The 18,320-nt window shown below is 39.6% G+C and overlaps 1 protein-coding gene across 1 annotated transcript; it reads left to right on the plus strand.

Moving 5' to 3' along the window:
• The first annotated feature begins 2,996 nt into the window (after positions 1–2,996).
• On the plus strand, positions 2,997–17,504 carry LOC123950456 (CCN family member 1-like). The gene is made up of 2 exons (XM_046018226.1): positions 2,997–3,120; positions 16,354–17,504. Exons 1-2 carry the CDS (start codon positions 2,997–2,999, stop codon positions 17,478–17,480), a joined length of 1,251 nt encoding a protein of 416 aa, XP_045874182.1. The 3' UTR covers positions 17,481–17,504.
• The last annotated feature ends 816 nt before the right edge of the window (positions 17,505–18,320 follow it).

Here is an 18,320-nt window from a genome sequence, read left to right on the forward strand (position 1 = left end):
GGAAATCTTAAGCTTTACTTCTTAAAAGTTAGATTTTATCACTTTTTACTCCACAGTATTTATACATTTAATCCTCTGGGGTGTGGGGAGGGAAGAGAGTATAGAATATAAAGCCACATGCAAACAAAGGGAACAGCCTGTGGGGTGAAGTTCCAGCTAGTTTGCTTCCTTTGGGGTGGGGAGAGGGTCAAGAGTTGAGTTTGGAGGGGTTAGTTCAATAGATCTAGATGGTTCTGAATAGTTAGAAGATCCTTGCTGTGCCTGCCATGAGTTGGCAGGCTGATGAAAATAAGTGGAATGGTCTTATTTCCTGACTTATTCTACTTAGTGATTATTATTTCCTTATGGAAAACCACAGCTAAGAGGGGAAGTCGATGAAATGCATGAGGTATGGCAAATATCACAGTCTCAGCACAGAGGAGTCATCTGGGCTTTTCCTGCTCCCAGAGAGAGAAAAAAAACTACCCAAATAGGCAGGGCTAGGAAGGCAGTGAGATCAACTGTGGTCACATGATCCTGTTGTATACTAAGCATTCTTTATTTCCCTCTAGTGGATTGAGGGAGACTCAAAGACAGATCTGTGTTTCTTTTTCTTTCTTTCTTTCTTTTTTTTTTTTTTCATTTTATTTTCTTTCTTTTCAGTTTTCCAGCATCCACTGTTTATGCACCACACCCAGTGCTCCATGCAATATGTACCCTCCATAATACCCACCACCAGGCTCACCCAACATCCCACTCACCTCCCTTCCAAAACCCTCAGTTTGTTTCTCAGAGTCCACAGTCTCTTCATGCTTCATCTCCTCTTTCAACTTTCCCCAATCCAATTCACTTCTCCTTTCCTTCTCCTAATGTCCTCCATGTTATTCCTTATGCACCAAAAGTAAGTGAAACCATATGATAATTGACTCTCTCTGCTTGACTTAGTTCACTCAGCACAATCTCCTCCTGTTCCATCTATGTTGATACAAAATTTGGGTATTCATCCTTTCTGATGGAGGCATAATATCGGATCTGTGTTTCTTATTGAAGTTCTAGTACAGTGTGTGTCATGATGCTCAAAAAGTGTTTACTAAGTAACAGTAAATCCCAGGGACTATTTTAGGACACAACACTTGAGAGCACAGACATCAAGCTTATGTGTTTTCTTATATTGTCATATAAAATTAACTGCTTAATAAAAGTTTGCCAAAGATGGCAAAGCTAAATATATATTACTATAGGAGCTTTAGCCCCATGTGGCTTTTTACTATAACTTATAATCAGGCTGTGACATTTTATAATTGCTGGAGACAGGTTTTGCATATCAAGACAAAATATAGTTATTCATTAATAATTTATTGGAACAAGTTTCATTCTGATATAATAAATGAATTATTAATTGATGCTTTTAAGGAAAATAGTTCCAAACAGAAGTTGCTTTATTTCTACTTTCTGCTTGGGTTTTAGGTTAGCCCAATATTTGCAGAAGAAACAGATGCCACAAATTTAATTATGTAAACAATTCAGAGTGTTACTTTCAAGATCCATCATGTTATTTCAAAATATATCAAAATGAGCACATCCAGTGACAAACTAATTTAGAGGATGTGCTTGAGCCGGGGGAAAAGGCATTTCTGGCATTTAGAAGAACACGTCAGGCAAAGATGGTTTGGACTGAGCACTAACAGTGGAGGTAGTAAGTATGTAGAAAGTTTATCCATATTTTGTATGAAGACAGCCACTGCTTAATTATTTTTAAAAATAATTATAGAATCTATCAATGCCTCTAGCTTATTAGTACTTTATAAACAACATTGTATGTAACCTCCAACAAACGTAAAAGTCTCTCATGTCCCTCACCCTCTGTGGCTCTAGCTTCTAGTAGTTTCTGGTGTCAAGAAGGCTCTCATTAAGTGCATGGTGATTTAATAATAAAAATGATATGATAGTTATGCTTTTAAAAGTAGCACTTTGGGGACAGCTGGGTGACTCAATCAGTTAAGTCAGTGCCTTCGACTCAGGTCATGATCCCAGGGTCCTGGGATTGAGTACTGCGTTGGGCTCCTTGCTCAGCGAGGAGCTTGCTTCTCTCTCTGTCTCTGCCTGCCACACTTCCTGCTTGTGCTCTCTCTCTCTCTCTCTCTCTGACAAATAAATAAATAAATAAAATCTTTAAATTAAAAAAAAATGTAGCACTTTGTTTAGCTGGAGAGAGAAGATCCACACTGTTGAGAAATTCAAAGATAACCTTAAAACATAATTAAAAAGTACTAATTAATATTGCGTGTCAACTATACTCAAAACAAATGAACAAACAAACACACAAACAACCTCTCATTAAATGGCAAAAGATGGAAGAAACTATCTGTTATAATCCACTGTCAATTAATACAGGCTGTGTGTCAGCTATAGGCACTGTGGCTTGCACTAGAGATTAAAAATTGGACATGACCTAGTGCCCATCCTTGAGCAGATCTTTGTCTAATAGAAAATGAATAAACGACTTGAACTGAAGTACTCAGAGAGAGTTGCCATATAATTTTCGTTTTAAGGTCCCCAATCTAATCACATGATTACCTTTCTAAAGACATATCTTTGACTTCCTAGTGCCTGGAAAATAAAGCCACATTCTTTAATAGGAAATATCCTGCCCAACCTTAACTGACCCTGCCTTCATCCAATGCTAATTATTCCTGTTCTTCTCAAAGTCATCCTTAACTCCAATATCATTGACATCTTGGTATTCAGATATATATACTCTTCCCTTCCTGAAAACTCCACACCCCCCAGTAAACATAGCGTTCCCCAGATCCCCACAACAACTCAGCATCTATCTAGTTGTTCATTCCTTTTTTTTTTTTTTAAAGATTGTATTTATTGTACAGAGAGAGAGAGAGGCAGAGGGAGAAGAGAAACAGGCTCTCCACTGAGCAGGGAGCCTGATGCAGGGCTCCATCCCAGGACCATGGGATCATGACCTGAGCCTAAGGGAATGCTTAACTGGTTGAGCCACCCGCATGTCTCTAGTTGTTCATTTTTATCGGCCTTGTAGACTGAGGAGATATGACTTTTTTCAACAGCCTTCTCCGACAGGAGAGCTACAGATTACAGGAGTCCGTATTGACACTCTATGTGTTAAAGGTATTTAACACAACCTAAAATTTAGAGCGAGAGTAGAGTTGGTGAGTTTGTGCAGATCAATTAGAAAGTAGAGAAAATAGATGAAGAGCTAAAGTGATTATAGCATTGACCAAAGAGCCATTAGTGGAAATAAAAACAGGAAATATGAAGGTGTTGCTGGTGAGGACTCTGTCTCATTACAGTTAGAATATAGAGAGTAAAAGACAAAACAAAAACAGAAGCCAAAAACCTTTTATCACTGGTCCAAAATACTTCTGGCAATAGAAATAGGAAAATTGAGAGTCGGGATGATGCCAGGAGAAGTTACTAAATTCAGATGAGGCACACTGTGCTTAAGATGATGGCAAAACATCTGGGGCAGGGGAAGGCGGGGAGAAAGCTGTGGAGAGCATTTACAATATGGGTTTTTAGATTTAGAGAAAGCACAGAGACAAGACATGGTGGTTTTGAAGTTGGAAGTTCATCACTCTTAGCACTTCAGCAAATGTTATTTACTTGTTATGTGTATTCCCTGACCAGATTGTCAGTTCCTCAAGATGGGGTTGGTCTACTTTTTCTGTTGCTATCACTCTAGTGACAGGACCAGTGTCAGACACATAGTAGTGGATTAACTGGCCATGAAAAAAAGTGCTCTATGTAAGACATAGCGTATAGTGGACAGTATATATTGCTACTTTACATGTTCTCTACCCTAAAGAAGTTAGCGTCCTAGAGAAAATAAAAGATAGACATAATAAACTCTAGACAGCTAGGGAAAAGTAGATAGGCCAGGGCTACCGACCTATGGGCAAACAGGGAAACTTGTTTCTGGCACTGCAAAGGGTGGAGAGAAAAACCATTATGGAAGAGCTCTTATTTCTGTGGGTCTTTTATTTTTATTATTTTTATTTTTAAAGATTTTATTTATTTATTTGACACAGAAAGAGAACATAGGTGGGCAGAGCCGTAGGTGGAGGGGGAGAGAGGAGAAGGCTCCCCGCTGAGTAGGGAGCACAGTGCAGGGCTCAATCCCAGGACCCTGGGATCATGACCTGAGCCAAAGGCACAAGCTTAACCAAGTGAGCCACCCAGACACCCTTTAAGTGGATCTTTTAATGAAGAAAATGAATTTGAAGAGCTTCCCAATCTCAAAAAGTGTTATAATTTTATAAAGTATCTGCTTTTCCTTCATGTTAGGTTGCAAGTGATACTCTTTCCACTTTTCCTAGATAGTTTATACAATGAACTTACATAATAAGCTTTTGTCTATTTGTTTCAATTTAATTGTTTTGTTTTGTTCTCAGTGGACATAATGCTTCATGGCTTCTTGGTGTAGAAGGAAGGGTGAAGAAGAGAGTGATATAGACATCCTGGCTTGGATTTAGCATAGGCAACTTTTCCACTCACTTATTTTGAGGTTTACTTCTTGTTCTTGCCCTGGGACTCTCCAAATGCAACTCCTGGTATCCTTCACAGATGGATGCCCCCTCTGTTGCAGGGCCCTCTGGCCCTTATTCTGGGCTAAGATTTCTTCCACTTAAATGTATAGTCTGTAAAAAATTGGAAATTCCTCATTTGTTGAAGGTCCAATTCTCCTTCCTATTATATGTTTTTTCTCCCTCTTCCTTATTATTTCACTGGGAACTCAAGCAAGAGAATACAACAGCACATGCACACACATTTGCATTAAAAAATATTACATTCTGTAAATTATTATCTAATCACACAATTTTGACTGGACAATTTCAATGAATCACATTTTAGTTTCAAACATTGGAGAGTTGGGAATCCCAGCTACAAAATTAATTACTCTTGGTTTTTAGAGTTCATAATTTCAGTGGGTATTAACATCATATTAATATGAAAAAACCATCATATTAATATAAAAACAAATATTAAAGTATTATTTTACTGTAATACTTCAAGTCTGTGAAATATATTATAATATGGGCATATGAGAAGACATTAACATTTGTCTTCAAATAAAAAACTATTCTCTTTCTTAAAAAACCTGTAGGTGGAGCCCCTGAGTGGCTCAGTGGGTTAAAGCCTCTGCCTTCAGCTCAGGTCATGATCTCAGGGTCCTAGGATTGAGCCCTACATCGGGCTCTCTGCTCAGCAGGGAGCCTGCTTCCTCCTCTCTCTCTCTCTCTCTTTCTCTCTCTGCCTGCCTCTCTGCCTACTTGTGATCTCTGTCAAATAAATAAATAAAATCTGAAAAACAAAAACAAAAACAAAAACCTGTAGGTTATCAGGGTAATGTTTCAATTAAATGTGTGTGCGTTATACACATACATACCCATTATTTAAAATTGTGTTATTTAAATTCTCAGTTTTCTGCCTAATATCCTTGTATCAGAATAACCAAAGCAAGTGGGTCAGAAAATCTGCTTGTATTTTTGCAATAATCATTGATCTAATCTGAATCATAGTATTATGATTAATTCAATGGAGATGCTAGGATTGGGAGCACTGACAACTCAGTATATTCTGAGAGCCCTCTATCCTTATAGTCACCTTCCTCCAGGTTCTTCTTTTCCTAAAACTGTCCCAGGTCCAGGCTAAAGGAAGGAACTAAGGTTTGAGGAGCAATTCTGCATGGAGCTTGTGTCCAGTGAGGTTAGAAGGAAAATGAAGTAGAACAGGGAGTGCAATCAAAGCTGCTGCAGATAAGTGGTTCCGAAGCAGGGAAACCAGGAGCCTCTCAGAACTTCATGGGCTGGGAATGGAGCAGGTTCAGAAACCAGACAGAGGGGAGTCATATCAGAAGCAGCTGAAATGGCATTGATTTCTGGCCCAGACTGTGCTGTAGAATGCGATGCTCTGCCCTGTAGGCCACCTCAGACTACTGACATTACCTCGAGGAAGGAGGTAAGGACATGGTGAGATCAGAGGACAGCCAAACACTGCACCCACAGTGCCTTACATGGCATGACCCTAGATCCCTGACTGTAAGCCCAAATAGAGGATGCCCCTTCTATCTAAGGATCTCTTTGCCCTTTAACATTGCCTGTTTATAATCCATCTTGGTAGGCAACATGTGGAATTTGTACTTCTACTGACTTTCTAAATCTAGGAACTCACAGACAGCCACATGGAACCAGATGCACAAGACACTGAGGACCAGAAAGTTTCTACCATGACATGAGGGCACTAGGAAAAGCTAACCCAGTGAAAGATTAAAGAAATCCACCAAAGAACTTAAATCAATAGTGATCCAAAGGTCTACTCTTCTCTTTATGGGCATACCAGTCAGAGAGATTTAATAGAATTTGGATGATCATGCCTGAATTTTTTGGCTTCAACAGAAAAGGCAGTAAAACTTTTTTGTTGTTGTTGTTTTCATTGTAAGCACACAAAGTCAATAGGAGTGAAGTCAAGGGCTCCATACATCATTTACTGATATTTCTGAGAATTTCATCAAGTTCTCCTCTTATTCCCCACTATGTCCTAAAGTATGAACTCTTCCTAGATTAGTTTATGGTGTTATATATAATCCTATGTAGTACTCTACAAAATGAAGATAATTGTTGTTTTTTCTAGAGAAGAAGTCTGTACCTTTGGGGAAAAGTCATGACATCATGGCTAAAAAAAAAATATTTTCCTCCTGTTCCATGGAAGAGAAAACTAGATGGAACAAAATAGCTGAGTTCCATGTCTGGAAGCTTGCAGACAGTAAACTGAGAAGGTAGAAGATGGAAAAGACAGCAAGTGGAGGATGCTGGAAATGGGAAATTCCCCAAAGTCCACCCAAGGTGTGGAATCATGACCCATGCATGTGAAACATAGAGCACTCTCTTCACTATTTGTGTGAAAGTGTAGACTTCAGGTAATAAAACTTCATTAAAAATGGGTTAAGTTTCTATATCTTTATATATTTCCAAATACTCTGTGTCCAGAGTTAAGGAATTAAATAATTGATTGAAGAACAAATTGGGTATCGCTTCTTTTGCTCTGTTGGATTTGAATGTAATACATTACAATTGGTCCCTTAAATATTCCCCCAAAGGTGTTTGTTTGTTTGTTCCTTCACTTATTATAAATGATGCCCAAAGTAAATGGTAATTTGGTAAAGCTAAAATTCATGAAATGCGAACCCTACATTTGGATTCAGGCAGAGCATGTATTATTGTTTTTAAGAGCATAATTTGAGTGTAACCTTTGTTTACCCACTAAAACTAGGACAGAATGGAGAGCAGCATGTCCCCTAAGTAAAGGTTAGGGAGAGGGTGTCTGTTCTCTGGAGTAAAGCAGAAAATTTCAGCAAAGTACCTACATTTGACTATGTAACATTGCATTCAGCTGATTTTGTAGGATCCATTCACTCAATTTTCTATTGCTGTTTTATTTTAGGTGATCCTAAAGAGAAAGTCTTAACAAAGAAGGATGAAAAACCAAGCTAGTCATAGTTTGGTTCCAACTAAATTCATCTAAATAAAAGGTCACAAAATAACTTCATCCAGAAGCTTTAAATACAAGACAAACCCCTAAATAAACTTTCTTTGCAGAAAAAAAAAAAATCTTACTTCTATCAAAGATGAGCCATGTTAATAAGTGTCTCTTAGGCATCTGGGTGGCTCAGTTGGTTAAGTGTCCAACTCTCACCTTCAGCTCAGTCATGATCTCTTGGTTTGGGCTCAGGTCATGATCTCAGGGCACGGAGATGGAGTCCTGCACAGGGCTCTGAGCTCAGGGTGAAGTCTTCTTGAGATTCTTTCTCTCTCTCTTCTGCTACCTCACTCTGCTCCTCCCTTCTCCCTCTGCTCTCAATTCCCCTACACCCCATACACATTCACAAGGTCTCTCTCTCACTTTCAAATAGATAAATAAATCTATCTTAGGGAAAATTTAGAAGTATCCCTTAGATGACTAATCATTAGAAATTTGAGTATCTAATATGCAGAAAGGGGATAAATTAGGTGATGCTGAAATGTTACATGATGCCAAAGAAGGCAATTTGGAGCCGCTTTTTCAATCTTCAGAAATGAAAGAAGTATGATTAAAAACAAAAATCTCACAGAATGGAAGGACCAGATGGAATCAGAGAATATGCTGCTGCTGGCATGGCTGAAACACATTTTTAAGAACTAAGGTGGGGAGTTAATTTGAAGTTTCCTACATTGCTGTGATGTAATTTTTTTCTTTTGTTTCCCTCAAAAATCTTCAGTGGACTCATTCTTATTTAGTAATTTCTTCAAATTTATTATTTGCAGTAAATCACAGGAGGAACCTTCATGGGGAAATGAGATCTCAGGTAAGAAATAGGATTCTAAGGTATGGAAAACATGACAAAACTGAACCTGCAATTCAGGTGAATTTTGCAGTGTGAAAACAGACTTTCATACATTGTTAGAGGGGAAATGCTTAATGACAGTACTCAGATCATATCACTTCAGCTACAGACTCTCAGAAGACTTCTTTTTGGATTTAAAATGTCTTACTTGGCCCTGCATGGTGCCAAATCCCTACAGACTTTACTGCATCCTGTCTTCATCGGCTCACCTTTCTTTTTTATCATGTAAGTGTCAATTCAGCTCCACTGTGAAACCTTTTAAAATCCCCCATCTGAAATAATGCTCCATAGTATCTAAGAAATCACCCTACTTTAATGCTGTATGGCTTTCTTTACTCCCCCCAAAATTATCCTGTTTATATTTGTGTTTATTTTCTGCTCGCCTCACTAAAATATAAACTCTGAGAACAAAGAATGTGCTTACTTCAATTTTCAATACCTTGAACTCCACCTAGGACCAACAAATTAATATTTCTAGAATGAAAGACATTTTACTTAGCTCACAATGAACGCAATGCTCTATTTGACATAATATAGTTTATGGACTAATTGCTTCCATGTATCTGCTAATGTCTGATGGGCTGTGTAGTCTACAATAGACAAAAGAGATAAGCTTTGTGATTTCAGCTGGGTCCTAAGGAAACCAGGGACATCTGAGGTATGGTAAAAAAGAACTGAGACTTGGTTGGATCTTCCAAGTCAATACAGAATGTTGGTCATATCAAGGATTCATAGAACTTTTAAGGAAAGATGAAGAAGCAATGTTTTCATGATGTGACTTTATTTAAAACAACACCATAAAAATTTTGACCAGTGAGACTTTTGATAACTCATCTAGTTTAATACTTATTAAAACATATTAAGCTGATGGGGTGCCTGGGTGACTCAGTGGTTAAAGCCTCTGCCTTTGGCTCAGGTCATGATCCCAGGGTCCTGGATCAAGCCCCGCATCAGGCTCTCTGCTCCATGAGGAGCCTATTTCCTTCTCTCTCTCTGCCTGCCTCTCTGCCTAGTTGTGATTTCTCTCTGTCAAATAAATAAAATATTAAAAAAAAAACATATTAAGCTGATAACATTTTGTCATTCAGCATTTCATCTTATTTTAAGACTGGTAAAATAAAAAAGGATGTGTGATGATTTTAGAAAATTAAGAAACTTATACATTATAGAACTTAATAATTCATTTTATGAATAAAGAAAATAAAGCCTACATGGGACTAGCCATAGCTAGCGAGTGACAGAGTTTTAGCTGAATGTTACATCTCCCAAAAGATGACTCAATGATTTTCTGACTAGATAAAGCATCCAAGATCTCTGAAAACCAGAGTTCTATAGCTCTGGGGCCCCCATTATTCTCCATTGCAAACATATTCAATAAGATTATTTTGTATCCCCATTTGTATTTCAGGAATCTAAGCCTTCAAACTGATGAATAGACTATGGGGTTGAAGATGGGAACTAAAAGAGAAAAATACATTGGAAGGAGAGGATATAGGAGGAAAAGATGCATATATCCACATATGCGTGTATATTTATTTATAATTATTTTGTTTATGTATTTACTTATTATGGGTTGAGCTACTGAAACATTTCTTTGGCTCAGGGGGCAGGGCTATTTCATTGATGACAGGGGTGAGACAAATGTTCCTATCTCAGCCTTTTTTCTGGGAAAGTATGAGTACTGATTTACTGGGTTCAATTACCAGATCCACCACTTAGCAGTGGTGAATTGAATCTAATTCTTTTGGTCTCCGTTTTTGTTTATTTGTTGTTTGTGGGGTTTTTTTTGTTTGTTTTGTTTTTTCCTTTACGTAGTGTGCATAGCAGTAACACCTTCCTCATAGAGCTACTGGGGGAGTAAATTAATCAACATACAAGTTTAATGGAGTGTCTGGAGATACTATTCCTCCATTCAGTTTAAGGTGTGTGTGAGCTGTGCACAGGTCTTCTCTCCAAAGATACCTACTCAGAAGATCTCTGTCCTCCTCATCCTTAACCAAACCTCTGATGTTTGTCTTTCCTAAGAACCTATCAAGCAATTTATGTCACAAAATAAAGACCCTAAAGGCAAATAACTGGATCCTTAATGGTAAACTTTGCTACTAACAGGTTAATAAGATGTAAGGGTTATGTGTGTGTGTGTGTGTTTTCAGCATTGGAAGATTCACCTTCCATCTACTATTCAAATCAAACTCTGACCACTTCAGCCAATTACAAGTTGAGTTTTCTATCTTCCACTGAACAATTGTCAACAATGTAAATGCTTACAAAACAAAAGGAAAGCAATATTTTCTTAGTACAACTATTTGGCATGTACAGAAAGAAAAAAATGGAATTAAATGTCATTATCAGAGATAATAAAGAGTGTTTTTAATGTCCTCTGACATCTAAAATGTCTACTTGTGTCTATCAATCCATCCATTTGTTCATTCAATATTCATGTATTAATGATATGTTATGTCTCCTTTTATTCTAGGCCATGAAGATGAAGACCAAAACAAGGCAAAGTCCTTTCTCTGTCTGATTCTGGCCATACAATTTCTCCTTAGGTCTGGAAGGATGGAATACCAAGCCAACTAAACTCCCTACTTAGGTTATCTTTACAAAAATCAACTGCCAAAGAGCTGATTCTTACACAGGTCTGACTGAGAGCAATCCTGGGTTTTCCAGCCAAGAAATAAGTGGTACTGATTGCTTTGAAATTGTGGCTGGTGGGTTTTGGGTAGGGAAAGCGGTTAGCTCCCCCAAAAAGAATTAAATCAAAATTGACTCCCTATTACATGTTTTTTTCCAGCCCTATAGGCCTTACTGTTGTTCATTTTCATACCTGCGTTTATCCAGTGACCCTTTGGAAATGGCTGAGGAATGAGTCTCACACACAAAGGAATCCAATGCAGTGCATTAAGTACAGTAAGAATGTTGTGAATGAAAGAAAAACTTCACTGAGGAAGAGTGTTAAGGAAAATGAGAAGCGCTAAGGTGATATTGGGTCGAATGTGGCACTCCACAATACGAAATTGCACCTTTGAGGAGGCCAAGAAAGGCCTGAACAGGCCCCAAGTTTTGCACAATGGCAAAAGATGCTAGTTCTGTAAGCAAAGAAGGAAATGGCTCTCGATCATCATAGAATAATAATAATAATAATGAAAAGAAATCATCAAAATGATGACTACTGCTGTCTCTTTGGAGTGACTTGGAAGGAGGATGAGAAGCCCCAGGATTGACAGGATGAGAAAAAGCCTATGGAGGGACTGTAACTATGATTATTTCACCATAATAAGATATGATCTCTTTAAGACACTGGTCCTCTAGAGATGAGGAAGCAGAGGCCAGAGGACCTTCAATGATCTGCCTGTGGTCTGAGACTTAGTGGCATAGCGTGAATGAAACCCAGAATTGCCAGCTTCTGAGCTCATTTTGATTCCCTTTTGTACCAAGTACTACAATAATTTATTTTGGCTTCTGCACTGTTGCCACAATCATGGTTTCTACCACTGTGTGCTATTGAATAGTTTTAGACCCAACCTGTAATTTAGTATTTTTCTTCCTTTGTAAATAGATAGGTTTTCTGACTGCACCCAAAGCATATCTTTTTAGAGGACATTTTCCATTGAGACTGAGATGGTACATTCATGTACCATCATGGCTGATGTTTTAGCATTGGTCCTATCTACCCTATTTTTTATTTATGTAACAATCTCAATGAACAACAGAAATGAAAATTCCTTTGCACAATCAATTATTGTCAAGACAAGAGATACAAATTTATCTCACACAGCTGAGAATGCACAGTACTTACTTAACAAGTCTCCTTGCCCCTCACATTTAATGCTTAATTTCATTTGAATTAACATTTAATTCTCTTCTATGTCATGTATGTATTCAGAATGAAAAGGCACCATAGCTCTCTTTCCTTCACAAGTCAACACTCTAGTACTCAACTCCTTTGCTCCACTCACAGATTCCATCAAGCTGCTTACCACTTTAGTGATTGAGTGCTTCATTTTTTTAAGAACACGCATACGCTGAGGGACGTTCTAAGATCTTTTGCTCAAGGGCAAAACTTATTCCCATATAGGATCAAGCTGAGAAGCATATGAAGTGTTGGCACCTTACATACGGGAGGAAAAAATATAAATGTATAAAATGAGAATCCTGTTCTTTTGGTTACTGCCTGTTTGCTCCTGGAATATACTCTGTGAGTTTGCTTCTTTGCTTTGGACAGAAACTCAATCTACTTTATACACATCAATGGGAGCAGGTAGCATAAGGGGATGGAAACTCACCTGCTAGGAAGTACCTGGATGCCATGCCCTTCCCGTAGTTGAAATATCTGAGCTCAGGAGTTAGGCAACAGCTACAGAAAAATGGCCTGCATGTGACCAAGGATGGAATATCTTAGATTAAAGGACAAGAGGATTTACGGTTTTTATATGAACAACTTTTCCCAATATGAGTTTCCTTCTTTCTTCCTTCCTTCCTTCCTTCCTCCCTCCCTCCCTCCCTCCTTTCTTTCTTTCTTTCTTTCTTTCTTTCTTTCTTTCTTTCTTTCTTTCTTTCTTCTTCCCTTTCTCTATTCATTCCTTCCTCCCTCCTTTTCTTTTTCTTTCTCTCTAAACACAAATTTGTTGGGAAACTCATAAATGCTAAAACGTTATCAAAGAGAAATCATAAATAAATGATTTAAGCAGAAAATGAACAACATAACAATCTTTGATATGTCACGATTCTAGAGTAAAAAGTGTACTTTACTTCAGAGATGATGAAAACAATGAGGTTCTTGCACAAACAGTATATCCACAGATTACCCTGTGTCTAGAGAGGTGATCAACTTGGTCAAAACAAGAGATATATCCATCTGTCCCACCTGGAGATCTACTTGTATTTCTATATAGACAGATAGATAGGGATAGAGAATATGTAAACAATCATCATTAGTGTGCCATTCTAAGTCGTTTGAAGCTAAGAATATTTGAGTTAATGTATAGAAAAACCAAGGGTCCAAAAAAGCTTCAAAAGAAAGTTTGTGGAACTGAAATGCTTTGTTGACTTACTATGAGCTTGGTGCATCAGTTCTCTGTGCTGTAGGTTCCTGATATGTTCTGTAGACAAAAAAATACCCCAGGGCACCTGGGTGGCTCAGTCAGTTAAGTAGCTGCCTTCAGCTCAAGTCATGATCCCAGACTCCTGGGATTGAGTCCTGCATTGGGTTCCTCACTCAGCAGGGAGCCTGCTTCACTCTCTGCCTCTGCCTGCCACTCTGGCTGTTGTATGCTTGCTTTCTCTCTCTCTCTCTGACAAATAAATAAATAGAAATCTTGAATTTAAACACACACACACACACACACACACACACACAAAACCCCCACAATATCTCCCTTTCCTGCCACACAGAGCTCTTGAACTGAGCAATTATAATTACATTTGTTAAACCACTGACACACTAGTCTCACTGTAAAATGCCAGCTTGCAGTTAGTACAAAGAAAAAGTGGTGATTTTTAAAAAGGATAAAACAATCTATGACATTTAACCACTGAGTAGAACTATAGATTCAGGGAAGGAAAGATAAACTGGAGGTAGATGAGTTACCAGAACCATTTCCCCTGAGTAAGAATGGAGGGGTTTCACTTATTTGTGGAGCATAACAAATAACATGGAGGACATGGGGAAATGGAGAAGAGAAGGGAGTTGAGGGAAATTGGAAGGGGAGGTGAACCATGAGAGACTATGGACTCCGAAAAACAACCTGAGGGTTTTGAAGGGCCAGGGTGGTGGTGGGAGGTTGGGGGAGCCAGGTGGTGGGTATTAAGGAAGGCCCGTATTGCATGGAGCACTGGGTGTGGTGCAAAAACAATGAATACTGTTATGTTGAAAAGAAAAAAAAAAGAATGGAGGGGGAGAGGTTTGGGAGCAAATCAAGATAATAGTAGCTCACTGGTATATTAAGATACTGGAGGTATCTGAGTGGAAATACATAGCAGAAAAATGGAAGTCAGAGTGTATTGCTTACAGTGTATATTATGCTAGAGAAAACTATTGGAATCATGATTTTAAAAATGATGGTGGGAATGGTGGCAATTTATAGAATGAATAAGAAAATAAGAAATAATAATAAGAAAAAAAGAAAATAAGAAATAAGAATAAGAAAATAAGAAATAAAAATAAGAATAAGAAAAATACCAAGCAGTGTCTCTCCATGTTGGCTACACATCTGAATAATGACATGGTTATTTAAACCTCAGAAAATTCAGTTTTTAAGTTTCCTGTCAAACACTTCCTCCTTACCTCAGAAATTTCCTCCATTTAACTAGGTAGGCCACTTTATGATCATTGCTCCCAGAAAAAGATGTGACTTAGAAATCAGAAAAGTGTAGTTGCTGGTTTTTGAGACTCTTGAGCATATTGATCCAAAGGAAAAAGTAAGCCCCTAGGACCCAGATGAAAAAGACCACCAGCAACTCTCCCCACTAGGTCAGCATTCTCTGGGTTCCAGAAGAAAGCCTAGTCTTTAACAGTCTTGACTGGAAATGTTCACAAAGGTGGAAAGGGCCTTATGAGAGCTTTTCAACATCTTGTGCTGGGGAGGTAGAATTGCAATTCCATTCATCCAGGAGGGACAGGGGTGTTTCACCAGAAAGGAAAGGGGCTTTGCAGACAGACACAGGGAGGGTGCTGCAGCCATGTCAAGAACTGATGCCCAACCCATGGTGGACTGGTATATATCTCAAATAGACATGGACTACTTCAGTGACATCTCCAAAGACTTCTAGGTAAACACCTTGTTGTGGAATGTATGTATTTTTTCAAAATTCAATGATGAAATCCCAATTCCCACTGTGATGTTATTTGGAGATAGAGCCTTTGAGAGGTTAACTAGGGTTAGATTAGGTCATAAGGGGGGACACATGAGTGGCTCAGTTGGTTAAGTGGGTTGCCTTCAGCTCAGGTCATGATCTATGGGTCCTGGGATCAAGCCTATGTCTGCCTTCCTTCTCAGAGAGTTTTATGTTCTCTCCCCCGCCCCGCCCTGCTCCTCCTCACTGCGCTCACTTTCTCTCTCTCTCTCAAATAAATAAATTAAATATTAAAAAAAAAAAATCAGGTCCTGATGGTTGAGGAACGGTCCCCACGATGGGAGTAGTGGTCTCCTAAGGCAAGGAAGAGATCGCTTCCCCACACCTCCATGCGTACTCACTCAGGGCATCCCGTAAACTCCATTTCTGTACACCAACCATATTGGCACTCTGGTCGGACATCCAGCTTCGGTGGCTCAGTGGGTTAAAGCCTCTGCCTTTGGCTCAAGTCATGATCCCAGGGTCCTGGAATCGAGCCCCACATAGGGCTCTATGCTCAGCAGGGAGCCTGCTTCTCTCTGCCTGCCTCTCTGCTTGCTTGTGATCTCTGTCTGTCAAATAAATAAATAAAATCTTAAAAAAAAAAGTAAGACCAAGGAAATGATCACTCTCTCTCTCCTTTTATGTGTGTGTGTTGTTTTTTAATTGTTATTTTTAGAATGATAGGAGCATGTAGCATATATTGCACCTATGGAAAAGATATAATTGATAAAGAGGTTGAAATTTTGGAAAATGAGGGCCCTGCTAATGTGTAAATGAACATTTAATGTCTACTTATATAAGGTATACCCTCTGCTTGGAATTGCTTTAATTTCATTTATTTTGTTAATTAAAATTTTAAATTAATGTTTTAAAGACCTACAAATAAATACTATCTTTATAAATTTTTTAAATGAAAACACACAGATGCAAACACAGATTGATTCCTCAGGTGCACACCTAGGATATGACACAACTGGAAATTCAGCTCAGACTTTGTTGGTTAGTAGTTGATACATTCAGACTTTGTTGGTTAGTAGTTGATACATTCAGACTTTGTTGGTTAGTAGTTGATACATTCAGACTTTGTTGGTTAGTAGTTGATACATGCCCATGTTCTCAAACAGAGTGTTCAAGTGGCCCAACACACCATAGTGAATTCAGGCTGGCGCTCTCCACCTGCCCCGCCGCCTGCCACTGCCCGCAGGAGGCGCCCAAGTGCTCCCCAGGAGTCGGGCTGGTCCGGGACTGCTGCGGCTGCTGTAAAGTCTGCGCCAAGCAGCTCAACGAGGACTGCAGCAAAATGCAGCCCTGCGACCACACCAAGGGACTGGAATGCAATTTCGGTGCCAGTTCCACCGCTCTGAAGGGGATCTGCAGAGCTCAGTCAGAGGGCCGACCCTGTGAATACAACTCTAGAATCTACCAGAATGGGGAAAGTTTCCAGCCCAACTGTAAACATCAGTGCACATGTATCGACGGCGCTGTGGGCTGCATTCCTCTGTGTCCCCAAGAACTCTCTCTCCCCAACTTGGGCTGTCCCAACCCCCGGCTGGTCAAAGTTACCGGGCAGTGCTGCGAGGAGTGGGTCTGTGATGAGGACGGTGCCAAGGACCCCATGGACGACAGGGATGGCCTCCTGGGCAAGGGGCTGGCCTTCGATGCCTCGGAGGTGGAGTTAACCAGGAACAATGAATTAATCGCCTTCGGAAAAGGTGGCTCCCTGAAGCGGCTTCCAGTTTTTGGAACGGAACCTCGAATTCTATACAATCCTTCTTTACACGGCCAGAAATGCATTGTCCAGACCACTTCATGGTCCCAGTGCTCCAAGACCTGCGGCACGGGCATCTCTACACGAGTCACCAATGACAACCTTGAGTGCCGCCTGGTGAAGGAGACCCGGATTTGCGAAGTGCGGCCTTGTGGCCAGCCGATGTACAGCAGCCTGAAAAAGGGCAAGAAATGCAGCAAGACCAAGAAATCCCCGGAACCTGTCACGTTTACTTACGCTGGCTGTTCGAGCGTGAAGAAGTACCGGCCCAAGTACTGTGGCTCGTGCGTGGACGGCCGGTGCTGCACGCCCCAGCAGACCCGCACCGTGAAGATGCGCTTCCGCTGCGAGGACGGGGAGACGTTTTCCAAGAACGTCATGATGATCCAGTCCTGCAAGTGCAACTACAACTGCCCGCATGCCAACGAGGCGGCCTTTCCCTTCTACAGGCTGTTCAACGACATTCACAAATTTAGGGACTAATTGCTACCCCGGTTTCCAGTACCAGGGTGACCGGAACGGGGAGGGGGTAGAAGCGTGCCAGAATCACGGAGCTATGGGTGGGGGCGGTGGGGCTGAGGGACTCATTGTAGAAGGGATGCATTGCTCATTCGTGAGTAGTATTAAGGTATTTTTGGAAACTGGTGCTGGTGCAGATGGACACTGATGCAGCCACAATTGGAGAATACTTCGCTTCATAATACTGGAGCACACGTTACTGCTTCATTTTGGAGCTTGTGCTGTTGATGACGTTCTGTTTTCTGTTTGTAAATTATTTGGTAAGCATATTTTTCTCTAGGCTTTTTTTTTTTTTTCTTTCGGTTCTACAATTGTTTAAAAAAAAAAAAAAAAAGATTAGTTGATCAGTTAAAGCCTTCATCTTTTGACAGAAGTAAATGGGAGGGGGTTCCATCCCTTCCTGAAGGTGACACTCCGTGAGTGTCCGTGAGAGGCAGCTAACTGCACTCTAAAGGCAAACAGAAATCAGGTGTTTTAAGACTGAATGTTTTTATTTATCAAAAATGTAGCTTTTGGGGAGGGAAGGGAAATGTAATACTGGAATAATTTGTAAATGATTTTAATTTTATATTCAGTGAAAAGAATTTATTTATGGAATTAATCATTTAATAAAGAAATATTTACCTAAAAAAAAAAAAAAAAAAGAAACACAGTGATACTTGACATCTGCAAAGCACCGTGTGAACCACTTGGATAAGATAGTGGACATTTTCAACTTTAGACTACACTGTCCTCTTGTTGATATAAAGCTCATTCTCAATATTTGCTGCCATAAAAAGTAAGTACCAGATGAAAATCTCTGGG

This window comes from Meles meles, chromosome 9, assembly GCF_922984935.1.
Source record: "Meles meles chromosome 9, mMelMel3.1 paternal haplotype, whole genome shotgun sequence".
NCBI lineage: Eukaryota > Metazoa > Chordata > Mammalia > Carnivora > Mustelidae > Meles > Meles meles.

Bases quoted from the DNA above. Each gene is read 5' to 3' on its own strand.
- LOC123950456 (XM_046018226.1), top strand. From the start codon at position 2,997: ATGTCTCTAGTTGTTCATTTTTATCGGCCTTGTAGACTGAGGAGATAT. The intron at 3,121-16,353 runs GTATTTAACACA...GTTCTCAAACAG, and splicing joins TGACACTCTATGTGTTAAAG to AGTGTTCAAGTGGCCCAACA.